Source organism: Vigna umbellata, chromosome 2 (assembly GCF_029865625.1).
Source record: "Vigna umbellata cultivar VRB3 chromosome 2, Vumbellata_1.0, whole genome shotgun sequence".
Lineage (NCBI taxonomy): Eukaryota > Viridiplantae > Streptophyta > Magnoliopsida > Fabales > Fabaceae > Vigna > Vigna umbellata.
The window spans coordinates 5,010,780-5,035,489 of NC_142166.1; the positions used below are offsets into that span (position 1 = coordinate 5,010,780).

At 33.0% G+C, this 24,710-nt stretch overlaps 1 protein-coding gene across 2 annotated transcripts; it reads left to right on the top strand.

Moving 5' to 3' along the window:
- Positions 1 to 73: 73 nt before the first annotated feature.
- Positions 74 to 24,124, top strand: ACA8 (autoinhibited Ca2+ -ATPase). 2 transcript variants are annotated; one of them, XM_088105840.1, is made up of 35 exons: positions 74 to 117; positions 735 to 828; positions 3,996 to 4,232; positions 8,316 to 8,432; positions 8,516 to 8,558; positions 11,238 to 11,350; positions 11,438 to 11,569; positions 11,682 to 11,771; positions 12,452 to 12,521; positions 12,750 to 12,820; positions 12,924 to 13,007; positions 13,096 to 13,173; positions 13,257 to 13,328; positions 14,705 to 14,788; positions 14,868 to 14,950; positions 15,044 to 15,152; positions 15,254 to 15,309; positions 15,772 to 15,814; positions 15,900 to 15,983; positions 16,269 to 16,400; positions 16,485 to 16,550; positions 16,656 to 16,754; positions 16,902 to 17,012; positions 17,644 to 17,814; positions 18,266 to 18,325; positions 19,277 to 19,441; positions 19,535 to 19,651; positions 20,025 to 20,123; positions 20,336 to 20,473; positions 20,555 to 20,655; positions 21,403 to 21,448; positions 21,564 to 21,698; positions 23,246 to 23,353; positions 23,438 to 23,529; positions 23,722 to 24,124. In XM_088105840.1, the coding sequence occupies exons 3-35, from the start codon at positions 4,050 to 4,052 to the stop codon at positions 23,831 to 23,833; spliced, it is 3,264 nt and encodes a 1,087-aa protein (XP_087961966.1). In that variant the 5' UTR covers positions 74 to 117; positions 735 to 828; positions 3,996 to 4,049; the 3' UTR covers positions 23,834 to 24,124. The 2 variants fall into 2 exon arrangements, with proteins under 2 accessions (XP_087961966.1, XP_087961965.1); XM_088105839.1 differs by lacking the exon at positions 74 to 117 and having other exon boundaries at positions 602 to 828.
- The last annotated feature ends 586 nt before the right edge of the window (positions 24,125 to 24,710 follow it).

A 24,710-nucleotide genomic window follows, 5' to 3' on the forward strand; every position in this document is an offset into this window, starting at 1 on the left:
TCACACCAGCAAAAGAAGAAAAGTACCAACTCCATGCCAGAAAATCTTAACAGTATTTCCCTTTAACAATCTCTACCTTGCTTGATGCTGAGCACAGGGTGAACCTAGGATGCTAAAGTAAGGAATAAATTCAACTAAAAAGTTGAGTCCATAACATTATACTGCTATTGAGTTTTGCTCAAAACATGCATGTGATTGTCATCTATTCAGGATTACCGTCATTCTTGTAAGACACATTCAAAATAACCTGATATATCCTTAGAGTGATTAATTTAAATAAAATATCTTGATAGCAGGTTAGGTTAATAAAGTATGCAGGTTAATTAAAAGATAAAATACCGTGTTCTGACTACAACAACTCCATATACTTTGTTACACATATTATTACTGTCACAACTATTCTTTTTCTATGTCCAAATAAAAGTAACTATGTCCTCTCCTTCCATGTACTTACCTTAGAGTAAACAATGACAGAATTTTCTACTTTATTTTTCACTTTAGTTTGTCTATAAGTTAAGAATCTAGCTAACTACCAGTCTTTATTACCTGCTATTCTTCTTATATTTCAATTCTATTCGTCTGCACAACTTTTGGCTGTTTTCCTACCAGTATATTCATATATTCATGTATGTTCAAAAAAAAAATCAGCGCTGCAAAATTTGTATGTATGTTTCATGATTGAGCAGAAGTTGGCTTCACAGAAAGATAAGTCTCATAGTAGTTTGGTGTTGCAGATATACACTATTTCAAAGTATTAGCTACAGATATATAATATCAGTAGAATCATAACACTTAAAGGAAAGAGAGTTGGAGCATCCTTTTGCAAAGGTAACAAATCTCTTGATTATTATATTATATGTGATCCATTAAATTATAAACTTTGTCTGTGACCCATATGTAGTTTCTGATTATGGAATTTACAATATCATGTTTGATTGAAAGCTGTGATTTTGAACCAGAAAGATATCTGTCACTATTATGTTTGATTGAAAGTTGTGATTTTGAGCCAAGAGGATATCTGATACTATTCTGTTTGAATCTCAATTCTGATTGTTCTGTAGTTATTAGTAAAAATGCAGCTATTAATAAAGGAAATGGAGAGTTTGATCTTTGGAGAGTTTGATCTTTGGACACTTTACCAGAAGAACAAAGAAAAAGAATAGTATAAAATACTTTTTATGTTTTTTTTATTGGGATGATTGATATAGTGGTTTAGAATTAGGCAAATTTAGGTAAGAAGTTTTAAAATATATTTCATTTTCCTAAATTACCTGAAAAGCAAAAGAGATGAAATTAGTTACAATTCTTCTGATTGAGATTCGGTCAATAACAAAGAAGATGGTCTAATTGAAAATACTGAGTTTCACAGTATCATAAGTGCATTTGAGTCAAGTTTGATATTTCTAGAGATAATTAAAACTCTGTTTCTGACTAAAACTGTATGTGGAATGCATTGTTTGATAAGATACATACAAAACAAAGGAAGGTTGATTATGATAACTCATGTGAGTCAGACCATCATAACCTTAAACAAGAATTTTGTCCTAATCATGCATCTTATTACATTCATATATATATATATATATATATATATATATATATATATATATATATATATATATATATATATATATATATATAATACACACACATATGTGTGTGTGTTTATCCAAATGTTTTTGGATGAAGTTTCTTTGTTAGAAATAATGAAGAAAAGACTACACAAGTTTATTCATAAATTAACATTAACTTAGACATAAATTAAGAGATTTTTTTTACATACACTAATTATAATTTTATTTATAGAAATATTTATAAAAGAAATCAGTTCAAATATGTGCAACCTGGATTAATTTGCATTTATCATTTTTTTTTGTAATGATATGCAACTATAATTTGCTAATTAAGGCTTTTGATTTCTTGGCACTCCATTGGTTGTATTTATTTACAGTATCTAATACCATTTAAAGACTTTGACAGGAATTTGAAATTTTGAACTCCCAATTTAAAAACATGTTTTGTACAAAGTAGCCTTCCGTTTTCTTTTAGGTCAAAGTTGGTTTCCCATGCTTCCATGCTTAGTTGCCAGTCATCTCATTACTTAAAATAATTATATTGATTTTTGAAAAATGCACAAAAATTTGAATTTGTTAAATTTATTTCTATTACTATTAATGATTTTCTGTAATTTTAATAAGTTAATAATTAAATTATAACTATATATTAGTTTGATTATCTGTTTCATATTTTATAAAAAAAAACTTAGAAGTAAATATATAAATATTTTCAATATTTCAATATTTTAATATTTAATATTTAATAAATATATTCTATATAAAGTTACTAACTTTAATATAAATAAATTTCCAGAAGTAAAAAAATTATTTATCTTAAATTTTATAATTAGTCAAATATTTTTCAATGATAAAAACAAATATCTACCATATTGATCTTTAATCCATGCATCATGAACATTAATCTGCTTCTATGTGCATTAAATTTTTCAGTTAAAAAAACAACATGCTTATAATAACTTTGCCTTTATGATCTTTCCATAATTTATCATGCACGCGTTTTTTCCCATCATGGCACATAGGAAACACATTGCGTCATAAATTGTGACTCATACCAAACATTGGTACGAGAAGAAGGTGAGTGTTGGGTGAGTGGGTGTCTTCAAATTGTTAAAAGGTTAGATATTTTGAACTACCTTGAAACTACCTTGAATGTTCCCACCTTACATAGTTTCTTATGAATCATCAGATTTTTGTTCATATTTTCTAATGAAACATCAGATTTTTGTTGTTCAACAAAATAAATGACCATAAACTCTTTTTCTCTGCTTCTATCAGCTTTACCAGCAACCGGTTCATTCTTATCATATACCAGGTGTTTTTTGTTGTTCTAGCTATCACAGAATCTCTCTGCTTTGATTTTTGATTCATTGTACTTAGTCAATTAAAGTTGTTCCGCCACGTAACTCTGCACCATGCCACGTTGCGTTACCTCTTCATGCATTTGCTCTGCTGACTGCCACGCTACCTCATATCTTTTATCCGTTCTTGCACTTTTGTTAATTTCTGAAGCTTTTTATTTCCGGTCAGTTTACTCTATGAAAAGTTGTTGCGTGTACAACAAGAAGCAATTAATTTATAATGAATTTTGAAAAAGTGAAATTTCCTATTCAAATTTGATAGAAAACTAATTAGAACCTGAATCAGCGCTTTTTGGGTTGTCCTCGTTGCTCAAATCACCTTGCATGTGGGACAACTGTCATCACATACAAGTGTCAGGAAAGCAAACCCAAATGCTGCATTAATCTAAATAATTTATAATCATTATCAAAAGAAAGGAGAAGAAGAAAAGAAAAACAGATAAACTTGACCTGCAGCTCAAGCGAGCATAATCAACCACGTTGCCTTGTGCACGCGGTTACGCAAAGGCTTCCAAAACTGTAAACAGTTACAATCTAATTCACTTTAATTGTGTAGGTTTTTAACATTTTCAATTCCTAACAGTAATTCACAAAAACAAAAAACTGTATATTCTGGTAAGTTACACTATTCATGCTTTTAGAGCCTATATTCTATGTTAGACCATATTTACTTGAGTCAAAATGTGAGAAAGCTACTACATGTAAAAATTAAAGATAGGGGGTAAAAGAGGAATTTTCTTTTTCCGCAGTATCTCGAAACTAAAATCGAACAGATTCAAAAACCGTGTGAGAAAAGAAAAGAACATTAATCGCGGTGCGATTGACCCGTGACAGAGAGGTATGAACTAGAGAGGCTGCCAGTAGACGCACTGAGGATAGTGGCTTTGAAATTTTAAATTTGAGATAAAAAAAAGTAGTGAGAATAGTATTTTACTGAACTGAAAAGTTAGTTGAGTTTTCCCAAACAAGGTTCAGACTGTGCAATTGACGAGCAGAGATTGAATTCCAGAGATTCTTTATTTGGTTTATTTTATCTGGAAAATCTTGATCTGTTTGGTAGGGAAAAGAGTGAAGTGACGGTGCCATCTCTCCTGCGACAGTTCTTTCAGGAACCATGAGTAGTTTCCTGAACGGTGCTTCACCGATGCGGCAAGCGGCGGAGACGGAGAGGGAGAGTGATATTGAGGCTGGTCCTGCCACTCACCGCTCCACTGACCTCGATGATGGAGATTTATCCGATCCGTTTGATATTGCCAGAACTAAGAATGCTTCCATTGAACGCCTCAGGCGTTGGAGGGTATGTTTTCTATTCATATTCATACTTTCTGATGTTATTGTTTTGTTTTACTTCTGCTTGTGCTTTAGTTTTTCTTCTGCATGTTTTTATGTTTTTGAACTGTTTAAGCGATGTTTTCACTGCTTGATCCTCTTATGGTGAATTTAGGGGTTTATGGAGTGGATGTTCTAGTTGTGCTTGAATTTGATTGATTGAATGAGATTTTTATGGAAATTTTGGGAGATTTGGTGGTTGTAGATTAAGGCAGTAGAGGAGTGTAGATATTTCTGAATGTTATTTCGAGATATATTCTAGGAAATAGTATTGGACTATTTGTTTTTCCCGGAGGATGAGGAAAGTTAATGGTGTTATATCCGCTAGAGGTTTATTATAACTAAACTTGGATTTCCCTAATTTATGGTGATAATTTTGTTCACATTTTTGGTGCTGCATATCTTGGAGTAGTGATTTCTTCTTGTTCTGCAAGCCTCCCTATGGAGGTTTTACTGTGGCATTTGAAGGTTACGATTCTTTGTTGCATTTTCTACTTAACAGCACATGGGAAAGGAATAGGAAAGGAATAGGAGATGCTCAGTAGGGGCTTAAAAGATACAGTCACATCTCCCAAACTCGAATAGTTATGTCATATAGTAATGCAAATTAGTGATTTGATGCGATATTTGAGGGTGAAGCAGTTTTGAGGTCCATGTGCAGACGTCAAACTTTCAGATTGCAAACTTTAGCACCCATGCAGCAGAATATATTCACACACACTCATATGATCTCATATTAGTTAAATGTTAGTACTTATACATTAAGTGTCACCTAAAGTCCTTCTCTGCAAATTTGTAACAAGCTTTATAATCTTATTTCATTTTTAATATTATATATTCTATTCTCAAATATATTGTGTTTAGTTTTCCAAGCACTTGGATTGGGAAATTGAAATGTCCTACTATCAAACTGCTCTGACGATTTTTGAAGAGAACATTAAATCTTCGGTTAGCAAAATTTTGAGATATTCAGTAATATTCATGAATCCCTTTAAACGTGTCTCCCTTCATTGAAATAGAAGAAGCAATATGTTTTATGCATGCAAAGAGCATATTTAAAGTGCATAAGGACTAACAGCGGTCTATAAGTTTCTCTCTGAACTGGCAGGACAAATCTACGTTCTTAATCCCTCTGGACAATCTTAGTTTCAATTAGCAAAATTTTGGGATATTCAGGCATACTCACGAATCTCTTTAAATACGGTGTCTCTCTTCTGCAAAGCAATGAAAGGGAGGAAGCAATATGTTTCATGCACATTTAAAGTGCATCAGAACTAACAGAAGCAGTCCATAAGTTTCTCTCCTTACTGGTGTCACCATAATAAGTTTTTAATTTCCCTGGACGAACTTGGTTTCAATTAGAAAAAATTTGGGGTATTCAGTAATACTCATGAATCACTTAAAATACAGTTTCGCTTTCTGCAAAGGAATTAAGCAGAAGAAGCAATATGTTTCATGCAATCGAAGAGCATATTTTAGGTGAGAAGAAGCAATATGTTTCATGCAATCGAAGAGCGTATTTTAGGTGCACCAGGACTAAAAGAAGCAGTCCATAAGTTTCTATCATAACTGGCGTCACTTTTAGAAGTTCTTAAACTTCCTTGAGAAACTTGGCTTCAATTACCAAAATTTTGGAATATTTAGTAATACCCACAATTCTCTTTAAATACAGTGTCTTCCTTCTTCAAAGCAATGAAACACAAGAAGCAATATGTTTCATGCATGCAAAGAGCATTTTAAGGTGCACGACACGGGACTACCAGAAGCCTTAACTTTCTCTCACAAACGGCATCACAATTGTTAGCTCTTAATCCCCCTTGAGATACTTGGTAGTCAGGCATGATACATGATCTTTAAATTCAAGAATTATTATTAAGGGTGCCAGTTAAGGCCTGATTTTGAGCCTCTTATTTTTGTGCTGCTGACTGTTGGGATGTATAGTGAAATTAAAAATTTGAGTGAAGGATTGAGTTGCTTTCATTCCATGTTTTATCACAACAGCTGAGGTGCGAAGAAGGGAAAGAGGGACACGGGGTTCCTACAATTGCTTTAAATTAGTTGTGGATGAAGAGGAAATGAGCTGAATGGAGTCACTGTTCGATGTTTTCTGTATCCTTTTCATTGCATTCAAGGATGCTGTTCTTGCCATATAAATTTCAGCCACTTGTAGTGGGCATGATAAATCCTGTGTCAGTGAATGCTGGTTTAACATTCTTTTGATCTAAATACATTGTGTCTTTCCACTGTTACCTCATTTCAGAAGAGCTATTTTCTCGAGTGGACCCTCTTAGGGATTCAGTTATGTCTAAGAGTGTTGGATTAGCTCACTAAAAACCAAATGGGTTACTGAATTTCAAAGTATGGATGGATAAAATGATTACCAGTGAGAGAAAAAGTAAGGGAAGCTTTTATATTTCAATGGTAATAGTTGAGTTTTATCCATTTAGTGTAGTGTATTGGATATACATTTAAAAGACTATTTTGACATAAAAAATTATTGTGGATATTTGAATGTTTATGAGTTACCATTTTCTTAAAAGTACTTTTACGAGTGAGATTATGTTATTTTGATTTGAATTGTATTTTGTTCAGTAAGAATTTGAAAGATTTGAAAGAATTACATTGATTTACAAGATTTGAAACAACTCAATGAATCTTTAGCATACAATTTTTTAAAAAGATTTAAATATCTAATTCATTATAGCTTCATGTTCTGCTGTACTAGCCTTTTCTTCTTGTTTATGCCCTTGGATTTGAACAATAGATTCAAAACTATAGTCTTCATTTCTGATTGAAAATTACTGCTCATGGATTTGAAAGATATTCATTGTGAAAAAAAGTAATAATGTGTTGCACATGGTCAATGCTGTCTTCATTGAAGGGAGAAAAGGATTTTATCTATAATGGCAAAAAATGTTTGACAATTGATAAAAGGGAAAGGAACGATCTAGGAAAGTCTCAAGGAATTGGTTGAGATTTTTTTACGAATACAATATTTATACATTCTAAATACCGATTGCTGCGCATGATTGTCTGTACTGCTGCCTTCGTCTAAGAGAGAAAGGATTATTTGAATTGGAAAAAGGAGTTTGACAATTGAGAAAAAAGAAAGGGAAGGTCTGGGAAAGCCCCAATTAGGAATTGGTTGAGATTGTTTCATGAATATGATATGTATACACTACCCTAAAAAGTCATGCCAAATCCATGAAAATCTTTCACAAAAAATAATTCATCAAAAATCTTAAATGAGTACCTTGAAATTTTGTTGTTGTCCCAGAAAATTCTATTAGTTTTGATTGAATATTAAAAAGTTATTTACATCATTTAAAAGTCTTAATTGAATACCACAAGCCTTTTTTTAAAAAAAGTTAAAATCCTTTGAAATTCTAATCCAATATTTCCCATTCAAATGGGAGTTTATTCATGTGAATTTGAATTTGAGGATGCAATATTTTCATGTATGATATGAGTTTTATAAATGGTTTCTGGTTATCATTCATTCTAGGAAAGGCAGTATTATAATGTTCTTCTATTGCATTTTAATTCCCATAAAAAATGTGGAAAGTTATAATAACGCAATGATGAATTTGAGACTAGGGGATTTTTGCTCTGAACAGCGAGAAGGCTGGGTCCCTTTACCTTTTGCGTAATTAGTATTAAACATCACTTATGTATTTGTTTTGTTTAAACTTTTTTGTACTGTCTGTCTGCAACAATGTCAGGAGTTTATTCTCAGGTGATATCAAATGTTTGATATTTTTGTATTAATTTGAAAAGTCCAGGTAAAATAAGAAGCACGGTTTTGAATATTCTGAAATTGCATAGTTACATGCGCGGATATAACTTTTGTTTCCGATATTTATTGTAAACAAAACGCCTCTTATTAATTTGTAGTTTCATTTAGCTTTTTGGCAGTACGAATGTTGCCTTGTAATTTACTGTCAACTGTCAAGACCAATAGCCAGCTTCATTGTACTATTCTACATTTGCTATTTTTGAGTCTGTTTATGTATTTACAAATAAGAAACCCTTTTTTTGTTATCTTTTGTAGCAAGCAGCACTTGTGCTTAATGCTTCTCGTCGATTTCGTTATACCTTGGACTTGAAAAAAGAAGAAGAGAAGAAGCAAATATTGAGAAAGATTCGAGCGCATGCACAAGCCATTAGAGTATGCTCCCTAAACTTGGCTTTCTTAATTTATGCTTAAGCCAGGCATATGAGGTGTACTAATTATCCGTTTTGCATTATTAGGCAGCTTATCTTTTCAAAGCAGCTGGTGGGGTGCCAGGAAATGGTGAGTAATTGAGATGTACTAAAATTTTTATTTGCCAATGTTTGGTATCTTAATTTGGTTTAATACAGTTATCCAGCAACATAAAAGATAGTCATATTTTTATCTGTTTACATTTGTTAAAACATTTTGGTGTAATTCAGTATTTGGTTTGTTTGGCTATTAGGTCTTATTGTTTGTTAATAAAAAATGATTCCTGGTTATTTTTTTTTACCTCGGTTATGTTTTTCTAAACGTTACGGAAATAGTGGTCATGTTACCGCCCTTGTGTTTATCTGAAACTACATACTAGTCTGGAAAATCTCTAGAATAAACAAAATGGTTATGATACTTGATTTGTTTTCACCTTGATAAATCATGCTAAAAGTATTCCAATATTCATCTGGGGAACCCATCGATGCATTATATGTTTTGTAAATGCCAATTTCATGAGAAATTTGTTCTCCAGATGGGAGTCTGATCTTTTGCTGGTTCTTTAATTTCCTTTCAGCTTTTCCCTTTATTTTACAATAAGCAATTCTCCTTTATCATTTCAATTTGCTGTTATGTATTCCTTTGAGTCAATTTGGATTTGTTAAGAAATAAATTTTAAGCCTAACTCAATCTTACAAAACCAGTAAGGTTTGCATTCATTTATATATTATAAATTGACCTTATCTACAGTCGATATGGTCGATATGGAGGTTTGTATCCACTTATATTATTTAAGTTGGCCGTGGAACTTTCAACAGGAAGTAATACTTTTTTTTAGATAGAATTGAGCTGATTTATTACAAAATATATTTGTTTGGATGTTTAATTCCAGAAGTTTTCAACAGGAAGTAATAATTTTGCTTCTGAAGTCCTTTCTATGTGGCCCATTTTTGGCACAACTTATGTGTATTGTTAACAATACATATTTAAAGAAGTCGTTTGGATTGCTGCAATACATATTGCTAACTCGTTCCTAAACAAAATTGGGGAATGATAGACAATGTATTGTTACAACTCGAAATTTTAAAATATTCCATCTATATAGTATTATTTGATAATCAGTTTATCTACCTACCAAGTCTATATTTAATATACCAAAGTTAGGTGATTGATGAATAGTCTTGTATAGGACAAAGACCAACAGTAGTAGGGTGATCTTTGGGGACTGATGGGCTAATTTTGTGACTCCTGCTGTCTTAGGATTATTCACTGGGATTAGTATTTAGAAAAAGCACTCTGGGTTAGACTCAGACCAAACCGTGTTCCGGACAATTAAATGGCTAGACAGCTTCCACCTCTCTTCCTGAAGCTAGCATCATGTAAAAGAACAAATAAGCTCCCAACAGAGTCAAATAGCCATAGGAGATGTAAGTAGTGAAAGAAAAGAGTGAAAGAACTTTACTAGAATCCCTTTTTTGCTGCTACAGTTCATGTAACTTGTAACTAGGAAGTGAGTCTCATCTAGAAGCAAAATTTAATGATAACTTAAAAAGAAAGGCTAAAAGAAGCGGCTGAGCAGAATGGTACTGTGGAGGATGGAATCAGTGGTTGTAGGACAGCAAATGGTTTTCATACCATAGACTACATGCTAAAGGAGATTGGTATATATGTTAGAGTGCTTTTTTAGGAGTTTCAACACTAATCCAGTTAGTACTGCTTGGGTTGTTGACCTTGGCATGAGAAACAAAGGGTAAAAAGGGCCTTCATGCATAGCATGGCTCTTGCTTCATGCAAGGGAGATAATGGCAGCTGAGAAGTGTGACGCATATGGACTTATCTTGATTCTGATGTTCTTGAGATTTTTAGGATTAATAATTTGGTTGGTGAGATAATGAATGATGCACACGGTTGTCTTATTAACTCTGGTGCTACTGAAAGTTTTGGGAGTGGTGGATTGATGGATGGAGATTCTAATATCGGACCTGACAGATAAATTGATGGGAATTTCTTTGGCAGAGGCAATGGTGGTCAAAAAAATTTCCCAGAAAAGTGCAAAAAGTTGAGTAGACAAGAGTCTTAAAGTCAGAGTGGGAGACCGAAAATAGAAAGAATCCTGGAAATAAATTAGAATTCCAAGTATTAAGGTGTTCTGTGGTGAAACAATGATGGGAAAGGTCATGGAGGATGGGACCTCTTCTATACCATTTTGAAATTAGGAGGTTTTGGGTACAGGGGAAGAGAGGTGAAAGAGAATGAATAACTGATTGATATATATTACAATATCTTCTTGGTACGTAAATGCCAGAGCACCTGTCCTTTTTTATGCTAATCATAGATCCTAATTAATCAAACAAATAAATGATAAAATGAGAACATATCGTAATTAATGCTAAGAGACAACGAATAAGCTACTTGAAAAAGATAATCTAAGATATGATAAGATTAAGATATTTTCGTATGCCCTAACTTCTACCAATTGAACAAAAGTTGCTTTCATTATGATCAGATTGGACAGATGGATGAATGTGGCACATAGTGTTCACTATCTTGTTCATATTCTAAAATATATATTTGTATTTATGACATCCTTGTTGGATAGGTTCATTCTCCTTTCTGCATTCATAACCTAAACTTGAATATGCTCATTGGTAGTTAGTTTTGTTGTTCCATGGATCTTTATTTAAACAAGTGTATTGATAAAGTGTAGGCCACTTTTATTCTTTTTTTAATTTTTTATAAGAATTGATGGGTAATGTTTTATTTTGTCAGAACCTATTAAACCTCCTCCGACCCCAATTGCTGGTGAATTTCCAATTGGACAAGAACAACTTGCTTCAATTTCGAGGGAGCATGACACTACTGCTCTGCAACAATATGGAGGGGTATGTTTGCTAAGAATATTTTTTCTCCACTTGGTAGTATTGTTCAGTGTCATAAATTTTCAAGTATTGCTTTTGGATCATTATCAGGTTGTAGGATTATCAGTTTTGTTGAAAACCAATTTAGAGAAGGGAATTCAAGGTGATGATGCTGATTTACTGAAACGTAGGAATTCATTTGGTTCCAACAATTATCCTCGGAAGAAAGGAAGAGGTTTTCTGGTAATAACTTTTTCAGAGTAGTTAAAAACTTGATGATTTCAAGGTAGACAAATTTCTTCTTTGTGATTGGGATACTATTGTGACCTTTTCTTTCCTATGTTTTTTTTTACAGATGTTTATGTGGGATGCTTGTAAGGACCTGACCTTGGTTATTTTAATGGTAGCTGCAGCAGCTTCACTGGCACTTGGGATAAAATCTGAGGTGAGATTGTCTGGGGAAGTTATGATACTATTGTTTGTACTTGGTTGAAAGTGCTAAAAGTGAGTCTCATATTACAAATGCTTTTCTCCAAATTTTTTACTTGGTTGAAATTTTGCCATTTGTCTCCCACTAATTTATACATTTTTATAAAATTATTAATCCTTAAACCTTACTCCTTATCTTTTTGGCATTCTTGGATTTCTCTATAGCGATTTGATAACAGCCTTTTCTGTTTTAATCTATTCTACATTTAGCATACAATGCTTTTATAGACTGAGTAGCTTTGGACGTGCTGGAACTATTTATATACTATGTTTCCTGCACAGATATATAACTAAATAAATATTTAGGTTGATCTGAACAATGAATGCTATTATTTGAATCCATTTTATTTAGGGGAAGAAAAATTGTGAGTCTTGTTTTGACTATTGCTTGTTCTTTAACTAGGTGCTAATTATGTTCAATTAACATAGAATGCAATGGTTTCCAGACTTCATGAATTTTTTAATATGTATATGCATTCTTTTGAATGTTATCTTGTACAATTAATTAATTTGTGTGGTCTTTTGTCCTACTTTCTTTATGTTTGGCCCTTCTCTTTATAATCTATGATTTAGAGAAACTTTTTTGAATATTTTGATTTTTTTCCCATTCATTTTGACAAAAAAAAATTGTTGCAGGGTATTAAGGAAGGATGGTATGATGGGGGAAGCATTGCTTTTGCAGTTATTCTTGTTATTGTTGTTACAGGTATTACACTGGCTTTGTAAGGGTATATAATGCACGGTGTTAATTTACTTGCTCTATGACTGTTGCAAGTTCCTCGTCAATAAGCTTTTGGTGTAGTCGAAGTTCATGACCCTCTATCCATTCAGTCTTTTACTGTAGATGTTATTATAATTATAACTATAATAATGATTTCTATTAGTTTCTTCTTCAAATGACTTGTTAACCTCTTTCTTTTCTTCCGTTCTGCAGCTATAAGTGATTATAAGCAGTCTCTTCAGTTTCGAGACCTAAATGAAGAGAAGAGAAATATACACTTGGAGGTTTGCTTGTTTCTTCAGTTAAACTTGATTGTTGTATTGCAATTTTTTTTATCAAATTTGTTGTCATATTTTTAACCTTTTATTTGGATTTGTGCATGAGAAGGTTATTAGAGGCGGTAGAAGGGTTGAGATCTCTATATATGATATTGTTGTTGGGGATGTTATACCCCTAAATATTGGTGACCAGGTACTTGATCTTTTTCTATTATTCTTTTCCTTATTATACTTGTCGGTTCCATTTTCTTTTCCATTCAGTTCTTTTATAATTTTTCTAGGTCCCTGCTGATGGAATTCTTATCAGTGGTCACTCTCTTGCAATTGATGAATCAAGTATGACTGGGGAGAGCAAAATTGTTAGTATTTACTTTTTTATCTCCTACAAAGTTAGATTTTTTTTTTCTTTTCTGCAACATATTTTGGTTTTTGTTTTATGCAGGTCCATAAAGATTCTAAGGATCCTTTTCTGATGTCTGGATGTAAAGTTGCTGATGGCAGTGGCACAATGCTGGTAATTTAGACTTTTTCCTGTTTATTTTTGCAATTGCAGTGTGAGACGATTTTAGTTTACATAATGAAGAGTTTCCGAAGGATAGTTGTTGGTAGTAATCAACACATAATAGTTACTTTGGTGGAGGTGTGGGTTGTAATTATATCTAGGACCAATAAATTGTGTGTTGATCGTGGAAGTGTTTCGGAATTGGATTTAAAGCAGATTATCCGCTCTTCATATACCCTCTTGCATCTCTACAGAAGAATTATAGGATTTAGTTAGTGGAAATTTGTCATCCATTTGTATAATTTTCTAGAATTATCCTTAATTTTTTTGTCTAATTAAATAGTGTATCCACTTAAGCAATAGTTAGCAATCGTTCTATCCTCATTTAGTTAGTGGAAATTTGTCATCCATTTGTATAATTTTCTAGAATTATCCTTAATTTTTTTGTCTAATTAAATAGTGTATCCACTTAAGCAATAGTTAGCAATCGTTCTATCCTCAGCAGAGTCTCTAAGAAATTAATTTGCTGCATATATTGTTTGTTGGATAGACAAATAAATATTGAGGTCATTACTAATTAAAGGGACTTTTGTAGAGAGAGGGTTTTGGGGTGGTGATGCCAACATTACAGTGATTGCCTAAAACTAGTGAAATGGGCTATTGCACATCCAGCCTACTTGGGTGCTGGGGTTGTGGAGCGTGGCGGATGTTAGGATCCAATTGCAAGCTATGCGATTGAGTCCCACATAAGATAATTCTCAGAACTAGTTGGATGAAGTAGATAACTTTTTTAATTAATTCCAACAATAGAATAAAACAAAAATGAAACCCTCTGCAAACCGTGTTTTGCATTTTCCCTATTGATTCATTCATCTACTTGTCTAGCAAAAGACTTTAAGAAAGTTGAATATTTAAATAATGAACCTCGTATCAGTGACTCTTACTACGTGAGGATTTCAAAATCCTAAACATACAAAATACTAAAAAAAACATTTTTTTATCGTCATTTAGTAAAAGGAATTTCAATTCATTAATTTACACCTATTTACAAAGTATCATGACCTATTTTAAATTATGAGTAATCAAACAGAAATCTTTTTGGAATAAAAATCATCTATATCTGACCCTTGGTCTCTCCAATTACAAGGACTAGCTTTTCTAGTGGGGTTCTCTCATGGTTCTTATCAAAAGGACCATAGAGAATGTTACATTTTTTTGAAAGAGGATGTTGACTGTTTGCTTGTATGCATACTATTATTAACAAGACTTTATTCCCTAGGTTGAATTTCGAATTTGGGGTCAATGAATTATAGATTTATGTTTACCGAATTTCTTTCAATTATTCAATATATTAATTTAACCTTTTCCTTGTTTATTTCTTACCACAGGTTACGGGTGTTGGTATCAATACTGAATGGGGGCTTCTAATGGCTAGCATCTCTGAAGATACTGGTGAAGAAACACCATTGCAGGTCCTTTTCTTAGTTGTGATTTGTTATTGAGTTCTTCTATTTCTCATACTTTATTCATGTATGTAAGTTTTCAATATAGGTTCGCTTAAATGGTGTAGCTACTTTCATTGGTATTGTTGGACTCTCTGTTGCTGTTGTCGTCCTGGTTGTGCTACTGGCTAGGTAACATAGTTATTATCATATTGTTGCTATATATTTTTGTGGTTTGTTGATAAGATTATGATCAACATGTCTAAGATTGAAATTTATTGGCAGATATTTCTCTGGGCATACTGAAAACCAGGATGGTTCGCCTCAATTTAAAGCTGGCAAGACTAAAGTTGGTGATGCTGTTGATGGTGCAATTAAGATAGTAACTGTTGCGGTACGTGCAATGATAAATACTGTACTACTAGAGCATGTTGATGCAATTGGAGATGTATATCCATATTTAGATTTAGTGATAATAACCCAGTGAATATATAGGTCACCATCGTTGTGGTTGCAGTTCCGGAGGGGCTCCCATTAGCAGTTACTTTAACGTAAGTCTGCTCAGTTTGACCTGAGCTTCTTAGTTTATACATTTTGTTTTTGCTTTCATCATTCATGTTTTAACATTTTTTACATTTTACATGGGTGATAAATTTTTCATTTTTTTTTGTTTTTATTACTTTTTATTCCTTAAATTTTTATAATTACCATATATTGGCAAAAATCTGTCAGTGAATTGCACATTGGGTCCCATACAGAATCTATAATTGATGCTTGATTTTCCATTTTTCTTTCTCCACTAATATTTTATTTTCATGGTGGTGCCTAGCATGAGATCTTTAATAAAAAAGAATTTATTTTCACATTCTTTTATCAAGCATTATATGCCCACATAACATTGTTAATATGCTTCTTTCATATCTAAAATACAATTTTTTTTCTTTGGGTTTGGGTTCACTATCTAATCTCGTTCTTTTGTACTTACTCCCTTTTCCATAAATTATGTCATATAGGCTGGCCTACTCGATGAGAAAAATGATGGCAGATAAAGCTTTGGTATGCCAATTGATGTTTGCACTTTTATTGAATTTTTACATAAATATATGTGAAACTGTGTTTAATATGTCACATTGAATTGTAGGTAAGGAGGCTTTCTGCCTGTGAGACCATGGGCTCTGCCACAACCATATGTAGTGATAAGACTGGCACATTGACTATGAATGAGGTTAGTCGTGGTGCTGTATTTGAAATATTGATATAAATGACAATTTTTTATACTTGTTACGTCAACTTCTTGGAGAAAACTTCTTGAAATTGTTTCTTGTTTTAATTGTTTTTATGTTTTGAGCTTTTTAATATAAAGTAGGAGCTCAAAATGATAACTATTATATTTCTACCAATGTGATTGGATAAATTAAGAATTTTAGGAAGTTCATTTCTATTGGTCTTGTTTGGCATTTATGGATCAGATTTTCTTAATTTGTTAACATTTTTCAATTCAATGAGACAGATGACTGTGGTTGAGGCTTATGCTGGGGGTAAGAAAATTGATCCTCCCCACGAATTGGAGAATACTATGCTTCGCTCCCTGCTCATTGAGGGTGTTGCGCTGAACACTAATGGTAGTGTTTATGCACCTGAGGTATGAGGAAAGAAAAATTGTAAATGCGTATGAACATAGACTTGGGTCGAGCTATTACCATTCACTGATTTTTTTCTCCTACAGGGTGCTAATGATGTTGAGGTTTCTGGATCACCAACGGAAAAGGCAATTTTACATTGGGGAATACAGGTGTGTTTTGGACGTTCTGTCCTTTTCCCACCCCTTCTTTTCATTTTGGACTAACATATGAGCTTCTAAGTTATAACTAATGATGACTGTTATATCAAATCTCAGATTGGGATGAATTTTACGGATGCTAGATCAAAGACATCAATTATTCATGTTTTTCCATTCAATTCAGAGAAAAAGAGAGGCGGTGTTGCATTACAAACGGTACAATCTTATTGGCATTTTATTCAACTATGCTGATATTTTATTTGTATTCTAGACTAACTGAAACATTACTTGGTAGCTAATATATTGCTTAAAAATATGACATATCTTTTAGCCAGGGCATCATTATTTTATGCATATATGCAGGCCGACTCTAACATCCATATACACTGGAAAGGTGCTGCCGAGATAGTCCTAGCCTGCTGTACTGGCTATATTGATGCAAACGACCAGCTGGTGACGATGGATGAAGAGAAGGTTTGATTTGATAAACTTGTTACATGTTAACATCAGTTAAGGGCAGGGGTTTCTTAGACTGTGTTCAGTTTTTTATTGGTAGGGAGATGGGGTTTCTAGCCCAAATACATCTCAAACTACTATGTATAGTGGTTTTTTATCACCCCCTGCCAACTGGTTTTTCACAGTCCCTTGTTCTTTTGTTGGATTCACTTTAGAATTGCTTTTCCGAAATAGATCACAGCTTTCTGATTTTTATTCACATCATTACATTATTTAATCCGTATATTTTTGGGGGGATGAACTATTTATAGCAAATACCCAGAATTCCCTCCCACTCAAGAAACGAGGCTTGAATATACAAGGAACTAATATATTTAGAAAATAGAGAAACTGGGATATCTCAACTGATTCTATTATATGGTTTCTCCATGACAAGAGAATATTAAAATTGTTTTATTTTATGCATGTTACATAAACTGATTCTATTATATAGTTTCTTCATGACTGGAGAATATTAAAGTAGTTTTATTTTATGTATGTTACATAAACAAAGCAAATAAAATTAATATATGAATTGTGTGGATGACTCTTGTTCATTAATATGTATGTGAGTGTATATGCATGTGTGTAAAGTTTTTCTATCTTGCAGATGTCATTTTTCAAAAAGGCTATTGAAGACATGGCTGCTGATAGTCTACGTTGTGTTGCCATTGCATATAGATCATACGAAAAGGAAAAAGTTCCAACTAATGAAGAACTACTTGCTCACTGGTCTTTACCGGAGGATGATCTTATTTTACTGGCTATTGTTGGTCTTAAGGTATGCATTTGGAAACCTTCCTGTCGTTGCCACCTTTTTTATTTTTTTCTGTTTGTATTCTGGTATTATATCCCATAGTTTTTCTTTTTAATTTAAAGGTCAAGCTGTTTGGCCATATTATTTACAGGCTTCATATTTCAATTATTCCTAGCAGTCAAAGGTTTTTTTTACTATTTAGTCTTGGGGAGCCAGTCTCTCCCAGATGTTAAAGTCTCAAAATTATGCCTAGCAAGTGAGTTTTATTAAAAAAAGCTTGCCACTTCGGAGGTTGCAGAGAATTTTAATATTTTCTTATTTTATACGTTAGATCTTTGTCCTTGCCCTTTGATTTACTAAATGGAAGTTCTTATATGTATCTTAATGGAGAAACATTGGACATGTCTAGTTTTTGACAGCATCAGACTCAAAATATTTTCTGCTGCTAAAATTATGTTTCTGTATTGAAATTCAGGATCCTTGCCGACCTGGTGTAAAAGATGCAGTGCTACTTTGTCAAAAGGCTGGGGTTAAGGTATTTCATAAAATTGATTGAAAGTTGTGAGTGAAGTATCCAACCTTTGAAATACCCATACTTCAATTTTCTTCGTGTACCTTATATTGATATTCTTGGACACTTTAGTGATATGTATTGGTGAAGTATTCAAGCATTTTCTACATTTTATGAAAATTTAATAGGACTTTGGTGAACCAAAATAGAAATTGTTCTCTTTATAAATGATGTCAAGAAATGAGTGAAATTGATGATCCTCATCCTATATATCTAAACAGTAAGAAATGATTTTTAATGGAGGCTTGTGTGGAGGTTATGCTCACTGGGGTGATCATAGGACCAGTTTAGCTTATCGAAGTTTTGATGGGGTCATTTGTTTCAACTTGAATCTAATTTGACCCAGGCCTGGTAATACATGATACAGGTTTGAGTCAAAGTGATCATGTTGACGTTATCAATGTTAACATATATTGTGAAACTAAAACCTAGTTATTGTTTTGTAATATCTATTTTAGAACAGATATCAATATAGTTATATTATCATGTTATGGATTAGATCAAGTATATAATCGTTGAAAATTATATTGAGAGTGAGGGCATTGGGTTGGGTTGGATCAACCCAAAGTACAGCCAAAACCTATCCCTAAAATCATATTGTTAACAATTATAAACTCTAATTTTAAGACTTTCTTAGGAATAAATCATCTATTTTTGTAGGCTGCATAAATAAGAATAGATTTATTATCTTGCAAAGGTATTGTGCCTACAATACTATTTATTCACTGCACCAACCAAATATGTGTGCCCTGGCTTTGAATTTTGAAGCCTTTAAGATTTCAAAAACCAACACTAGCTTATTTGATTTCCTCCAATATTATACTAATTGAGTATTTAAATTAATAATTGAAATAGGCTTTGCTAATGCATTTCCAATTGATTTTTTATTTTTGTGGTTTGGATTTCTAATCACAGGTGAAAATGGTCACTGGTGACAATGTGAAAACTGCAAAAGCAATTGCTGTGGAATGTGGAATACTTGGTTCATTCGCTGATGCTACAGAACCAAACATCATTGAAGGAAAAACATTTCGTGGCCTGTCAGATGCAGAGAGAGATGAAATTGCTGATAGGATATTGGTAGAATCAAATTATTATGACAGCCTTGCTTTTGTGCTCTTGTTGTGGTATATTTTTTTGCAAATAACATTTATTACCAATACTGTGTAACAGGTAATGGGACGGTCATCTCCCAATGACAAATTATTGCTAGTACAAGCATTGAGGAGGAAAGGTCATGTTGTTGCTGTAACTGGTGATGGAACAAATGATGCTCCAGCCCTTCATGAGGTTTGCATAGTATTTACAATTTTTTGAAGCTTATGTTTGTAACTTTTAGGCATGTGCTTGTATTGTTTGTAAGTATCCAATACAATGATGACATTGATAGTAATGATTCATTTGGTTTGATAATGTGGCTGGTATGTCTATTTAATATTGTTGTATACTCGTAAAAATTCCTATTAGTGGTTACATTATGTAAGTTTTATTTTAATTTTAAAGTTTGGAACATCATTCCAGTGCATGAGTATTTTTCTAAAGTAGTGAATTACCTTTTATTTCTTTCTTTGTAATTCTATATATTTTTTGCATGAGTATTTTTCTAAAGTAGTGAACTACCTTTTATTTCTTTCTTTGTAATTCTATATATTTTTTTATATAGGCTGATATAGGTCTTGCAATGGGTATCCAAGGTACAGAGGTTGCCAAAGAGAGCTCTGATATCATTATTTTGGATGACAATTTTGCTTCAGTTGTAAAGGTCAGTACTACCTTGAGAGATTTTGATTTGTGCTTAGCAGTGATGAATGTCAGCTCTTTACCTCTTGGGTTGCTGTTTTCCTGTCATTAATAGTAGAAATGCACTTTTTGGTTAATAACTGTATAACGAGAGTTTTATTTTTATACAATTGAGGTTCATTTAAGTATTTGAAGGACAACTGATAATGACATTGTGTTTATCCATGGTTGTAGGTTGTCAGATGGGGACGATCTGTCTATGCAAATATTCAGAAATTTATCCAGTTTCAGCTTACAGTAAATGTGGCCGCCCTAGTGATAAATGTTGTTGCTGCAGTTTCTACTGGTGCTGTTCCATTAAATGCAGTGCAGGTTGATTTTCTATTTCTCTTTCTGGGTTATGCCCACATATAAAGTTAGGATGACATTAAATATCTGTTGATTGCTCTACAGCTTCTTTGGGTAAATCTTATCATGGACACCCTGGGAGCGCTAGCCCTGGCAACGGAACCACCAACTGATCATCTCATGGATCGAACTCCTGTTGGTCGAAGGTCAAATATATTATTTTTTTTTTGTGATTTTTATTGGGTACATCAAATCATGACATTTGTTTGAAAAGTGTCAGGAATTTTATTACTATAGTATTACACGGTGCTTGGAAAATTAGGAAAGTATCAAGACAGTTGGAAAGCTAATTCTTGTTATGTTTTTTTCTATTTTTGGATATTTTAATAGAAGAAATGTATTTAAAGAGAGGATAATATGCAAGACTAGGACGAGATATCACTTAAGGAAAGCAAAAACTGAATGTTATATCAATTGGAGTACAATCCAGTCATATTAAGTTATGCAAAATCTCCCTCTGAAACAAAAAATAAGAGTTGTCAATCGCCATTAAGCTGTTAGTGAAGGCTGAATTTGCGGAGGCATGCGTGGATCTGCAGAATGCATTTGTGAAAAATGGGTTAATTCAATTTGCAGCTTTATTATCTAAACATAAGTTTGATTCTTCTTTCAGAAGAAAAAAATTTTAAGAGAATATTGCACAAAACAAAAATTGAGATATCCATAAAAGAATTGAAAATCTGTTGAATACTTCACACTCTACTAAAGCCATGCAAATTCTGTGCAGAGCCCATTAGTTTTGCGTTTGTACTGTTCTCTCATTACTTGATATTCAAATCATTCTTTATTAATTATGGGCCAATAGTTTACAGTTTTATTACCAAAACAATGGATGATGCGTATGTGCTTAGTATGTGAGATAGAATTGACAAATTGTTTGCTTGCTTTTTCAGAGAGCCTCTCATAACAAATATTATGTGGAGGAATTTGCTGATACAGGTGAATTATATTTCTTATTTATTAGTACCCCTTGTAGTTTCTGCGGATTTTAAAGCATCAGGAAATAATACAAATTACTTATGTGTCTAAGTCAATATTTTTTTGAAACTTTCAGGCAATGTACCAAGTATCTGTCTTACTTGTACTCAATTTCCGAGGTAGAAGCATACTGGGTTTGAACCAAGACAACAATGTGCATGCAATCAAAGTGAAGAACACTTTGATATTTAACGCATTTGTTCTCTGTCAAGTAAGTCTTCATGACCTTGCAATCGGAAAATAGATAGCTATTCTTATTGGCAATGTGCCTTACTAATTCAATCAACTAACCTTACTATTATTACTAGCTGTTAGTAAGGGGTATGTATTTCACCTTATCCTCAAGTTCTAACATTGAAGCATGGTGACCAAGCCCACCTGACCTGGTCACTGCCGCCAAAATTTGCTTTCACTCTTCCTGTGTCATAGACAACAATGTGAGTTCTTGTGATTAGCAAGTGGTATCATAGTCCTTCACTTCCTCGCATTAGACCTGTTCGCTGGATAATGAAAAGATTTCTGCTGATTATATCTGCCCGATGCTTTCATCTCTAAAATCCACTTTTTCCCTCATCTTCCTTCCTCCCATCCACAGACAAACTTTTCTGATTTTCAACATGGTGGCTATGCGAAGATCCATGGTGCTCCTTGGACAACTTTTCCTCTCCTATTCTAGACCGAACCCATTTGCACCTCTTCCTCCATTCACTAGACAAATATAATAGGCTGGTGGTTCTAGTAATTAGGTGGAAACATGGATGGTATGGATGGTATGGATGGTATGGATGGTATACGCATTGCTTGAGCAGTGTTGTCAATGGTGGAAAGTCACGAGTGGAAGTCACATAATGGTTGAAATATATGATAGACATGCCTTAGGATTTTAGGCCTAACTAAACTTCACAAATCTACCTTTTATAATCTCCCATCAATTCTATGCCTTTTTTATTTACCAAACAGAATCAGTTTGAATTGTGTGGATCTAGTTATGGGGGCTTTGTTCTGCTGTTGACTTGCCCACTTCCAAGGTTGAAATTATGTTGGGGTGCTCTGATGGCGATCGTAGCTAACAAAAATTCTTAAAGGAAAGAAAATGAGATGGAAAATACTTAGGGTATTGAACAGTTAATGAAGTTTTCCTAGATATTTAGGGAGAAATAATTCATATTCATGATACATATTTATAACTTGGATGTAAAATTGGTAATTGGTAGTAATAAACATTTTGAGTGATATAAAACACCAGAAAACAACTCTACAAATTCTCTTGACATAGCTTTTTTCCTCAAATAATTTCTTTTGGGAGCTTTGAATGATTGAGGGCGCTTGGAGGCTGCTTTATTGGCCTAAAGCTAGGCATACCATGATTTATTCTCTTATGCAATATCATAATTGCGTATTAGCTCTGGTGCTGTCGTTAGATACATGACTTTCGAAAGTTGTGTGAACTTTTTAGTCACTTAGAAGCGGTTTATTTGGTGTTTAATTTTTTGAGATGAACTTATTCGTATGTATTGACATTCACGTAAGACTTTGGGTGGCTTGCCTCTAACATATTGTTTTTCCGTTGTTGCTTAATTGTTACTTCATTGTTCCTGCAACTGTATATTGCTACTAAATCGTTTTGATTGTGGAATGGCATGGGATATGTTCCCAATTCATTTTGCTTTTTCTCCTTATATTTGTGGTCAAGTTGTTTTTCTTATTCTCTTGTACTTGATGAGTGACGACAGAGACAAAATTCTTCCAAATCTGCAGATATTTAATGAATTTAATGCTCGAAAGCCAGATGAATACAACATATTTAAAGGAGTCACAAGAAACTACCTCTTTATGGGTATAATTGGATTAACTCTTGTGCTTCAGGTTAGTCTGACAACTCCTCTGCTAGTATTAAGCCATGACTGTGAAATGTGTCTAAGGGCGACATAAAATTGCACTGTTTTTCAGATTGTCATCATTGAATTCCTGGGCAAGTTTACAAAAACAGTAAGGCTAAATTGGAAGCAGTGGATCATCTGTGTCATCATCGGATTCATTAGGTCAGTTAATCTCGAGCCAGCCAATTTCATGCTTTTCTTTGCATGCTTCTTTTATGTAACTTTTCAGAGTGAAAACTTGTAATGTCTTGAATTGACTGTTTAAATCTTCGCTAGCATTTGCTCGAAAGGCATATTATGCAGAAGTGGTAACATGATATCACCCCTCATACTCTTTACGTTCATACTTTTCAGTTGGCCTCTTGCTGTGATTGGGAAATTGATACCAGTGCCAACTACTCCTATCAATAACGTTTTTTCGAAATGTGGAACGTCTAAAAGCAAGGAACGCGATGAATCTCAGTAGATGGTGTCTGCTTTTTCAAAGAATCTCATTCTGCTGTTTCTTTGGTTGTCTGACTGTCAGTATATAATGGAATGGATACTGCACACGAACACGTTTATCTTTCTACTGATCTAACATTATTTTAACTTGTTAATTTCGAGTTATTATTTATACTTAGGTTCTAACCAGAATACACCGAATCTCAGTTAGTCTTGCTTTTTGTTAAATATACAAACTTAACAAATGCTGATCAATATTTTGCAGATTTGAAAAGTTGTAAATCTATTAATGGTTTCGATTTGGTTGTTTGTACTTGGTTATGTTTGGATTACAGTTTCTTCTGTTGATTCAGTAACAGTGTCTTTATTCATTGATTCATTAATTCCCTTCCAAGTAAATTATATAGTGCAATGAGAAAACTGTACGGATTAATTTCACCGGCTTACGGCAAAATAGTTTCTTGCATTAATTAAAGATATTCCATTTCCACCAAAACAATACACACATACAAGGCAACCATTCAATCTTAGCAATCACAATTAGAAAAACTGGGTACTGATGTCTTGAAACTCTTCAAAAAACAAGGGTTCATCGACCTCATAGCATTGGCATTTATTTTTTTAAAATAATTTTAAAATATGGGCTATATAATTTTAAAATAAGTTTAACTAAGCTTTTAAGTTTCTATTGCCTTATTTATTTGTTTTTACATGTTAATAAACAAGAAATTTTATAATTGATACTAAAATGATATTGTAATTAATATAAAATGATACAATTTTTTTTATTATTGTTAAAGATATATTAGATGACAAAATGTTCTACCATGGATGAAATGATTGTCCTCTTACCGTTATTATACCATTCTTGTTATTTAACATGTTTTTAATAAATAATT

Coding starts and splice junctions, on each gene's coding strand:
- ACA8 (XM_088105840.1), top strand. CDS start 4,050: ATGAGTAGTTTCCTGAACGGTGCTTCACCGATGCGGCAAGCGGCGGAG. Junction 14,951..15,043: donor CTGGTTGTGCTACTGGCTAG/GTAACATAGTTA, acceptor ATTTATTGGCAG/ATATTTCTCTGGGCATACTG. Junction 21,699..23,245: donor ACGCATTTGTTCTCTGTCAA/GTAAGTCTTCAT, acceptor CCAAATCTGCAG/ATATTTAATGAATTTAATGC.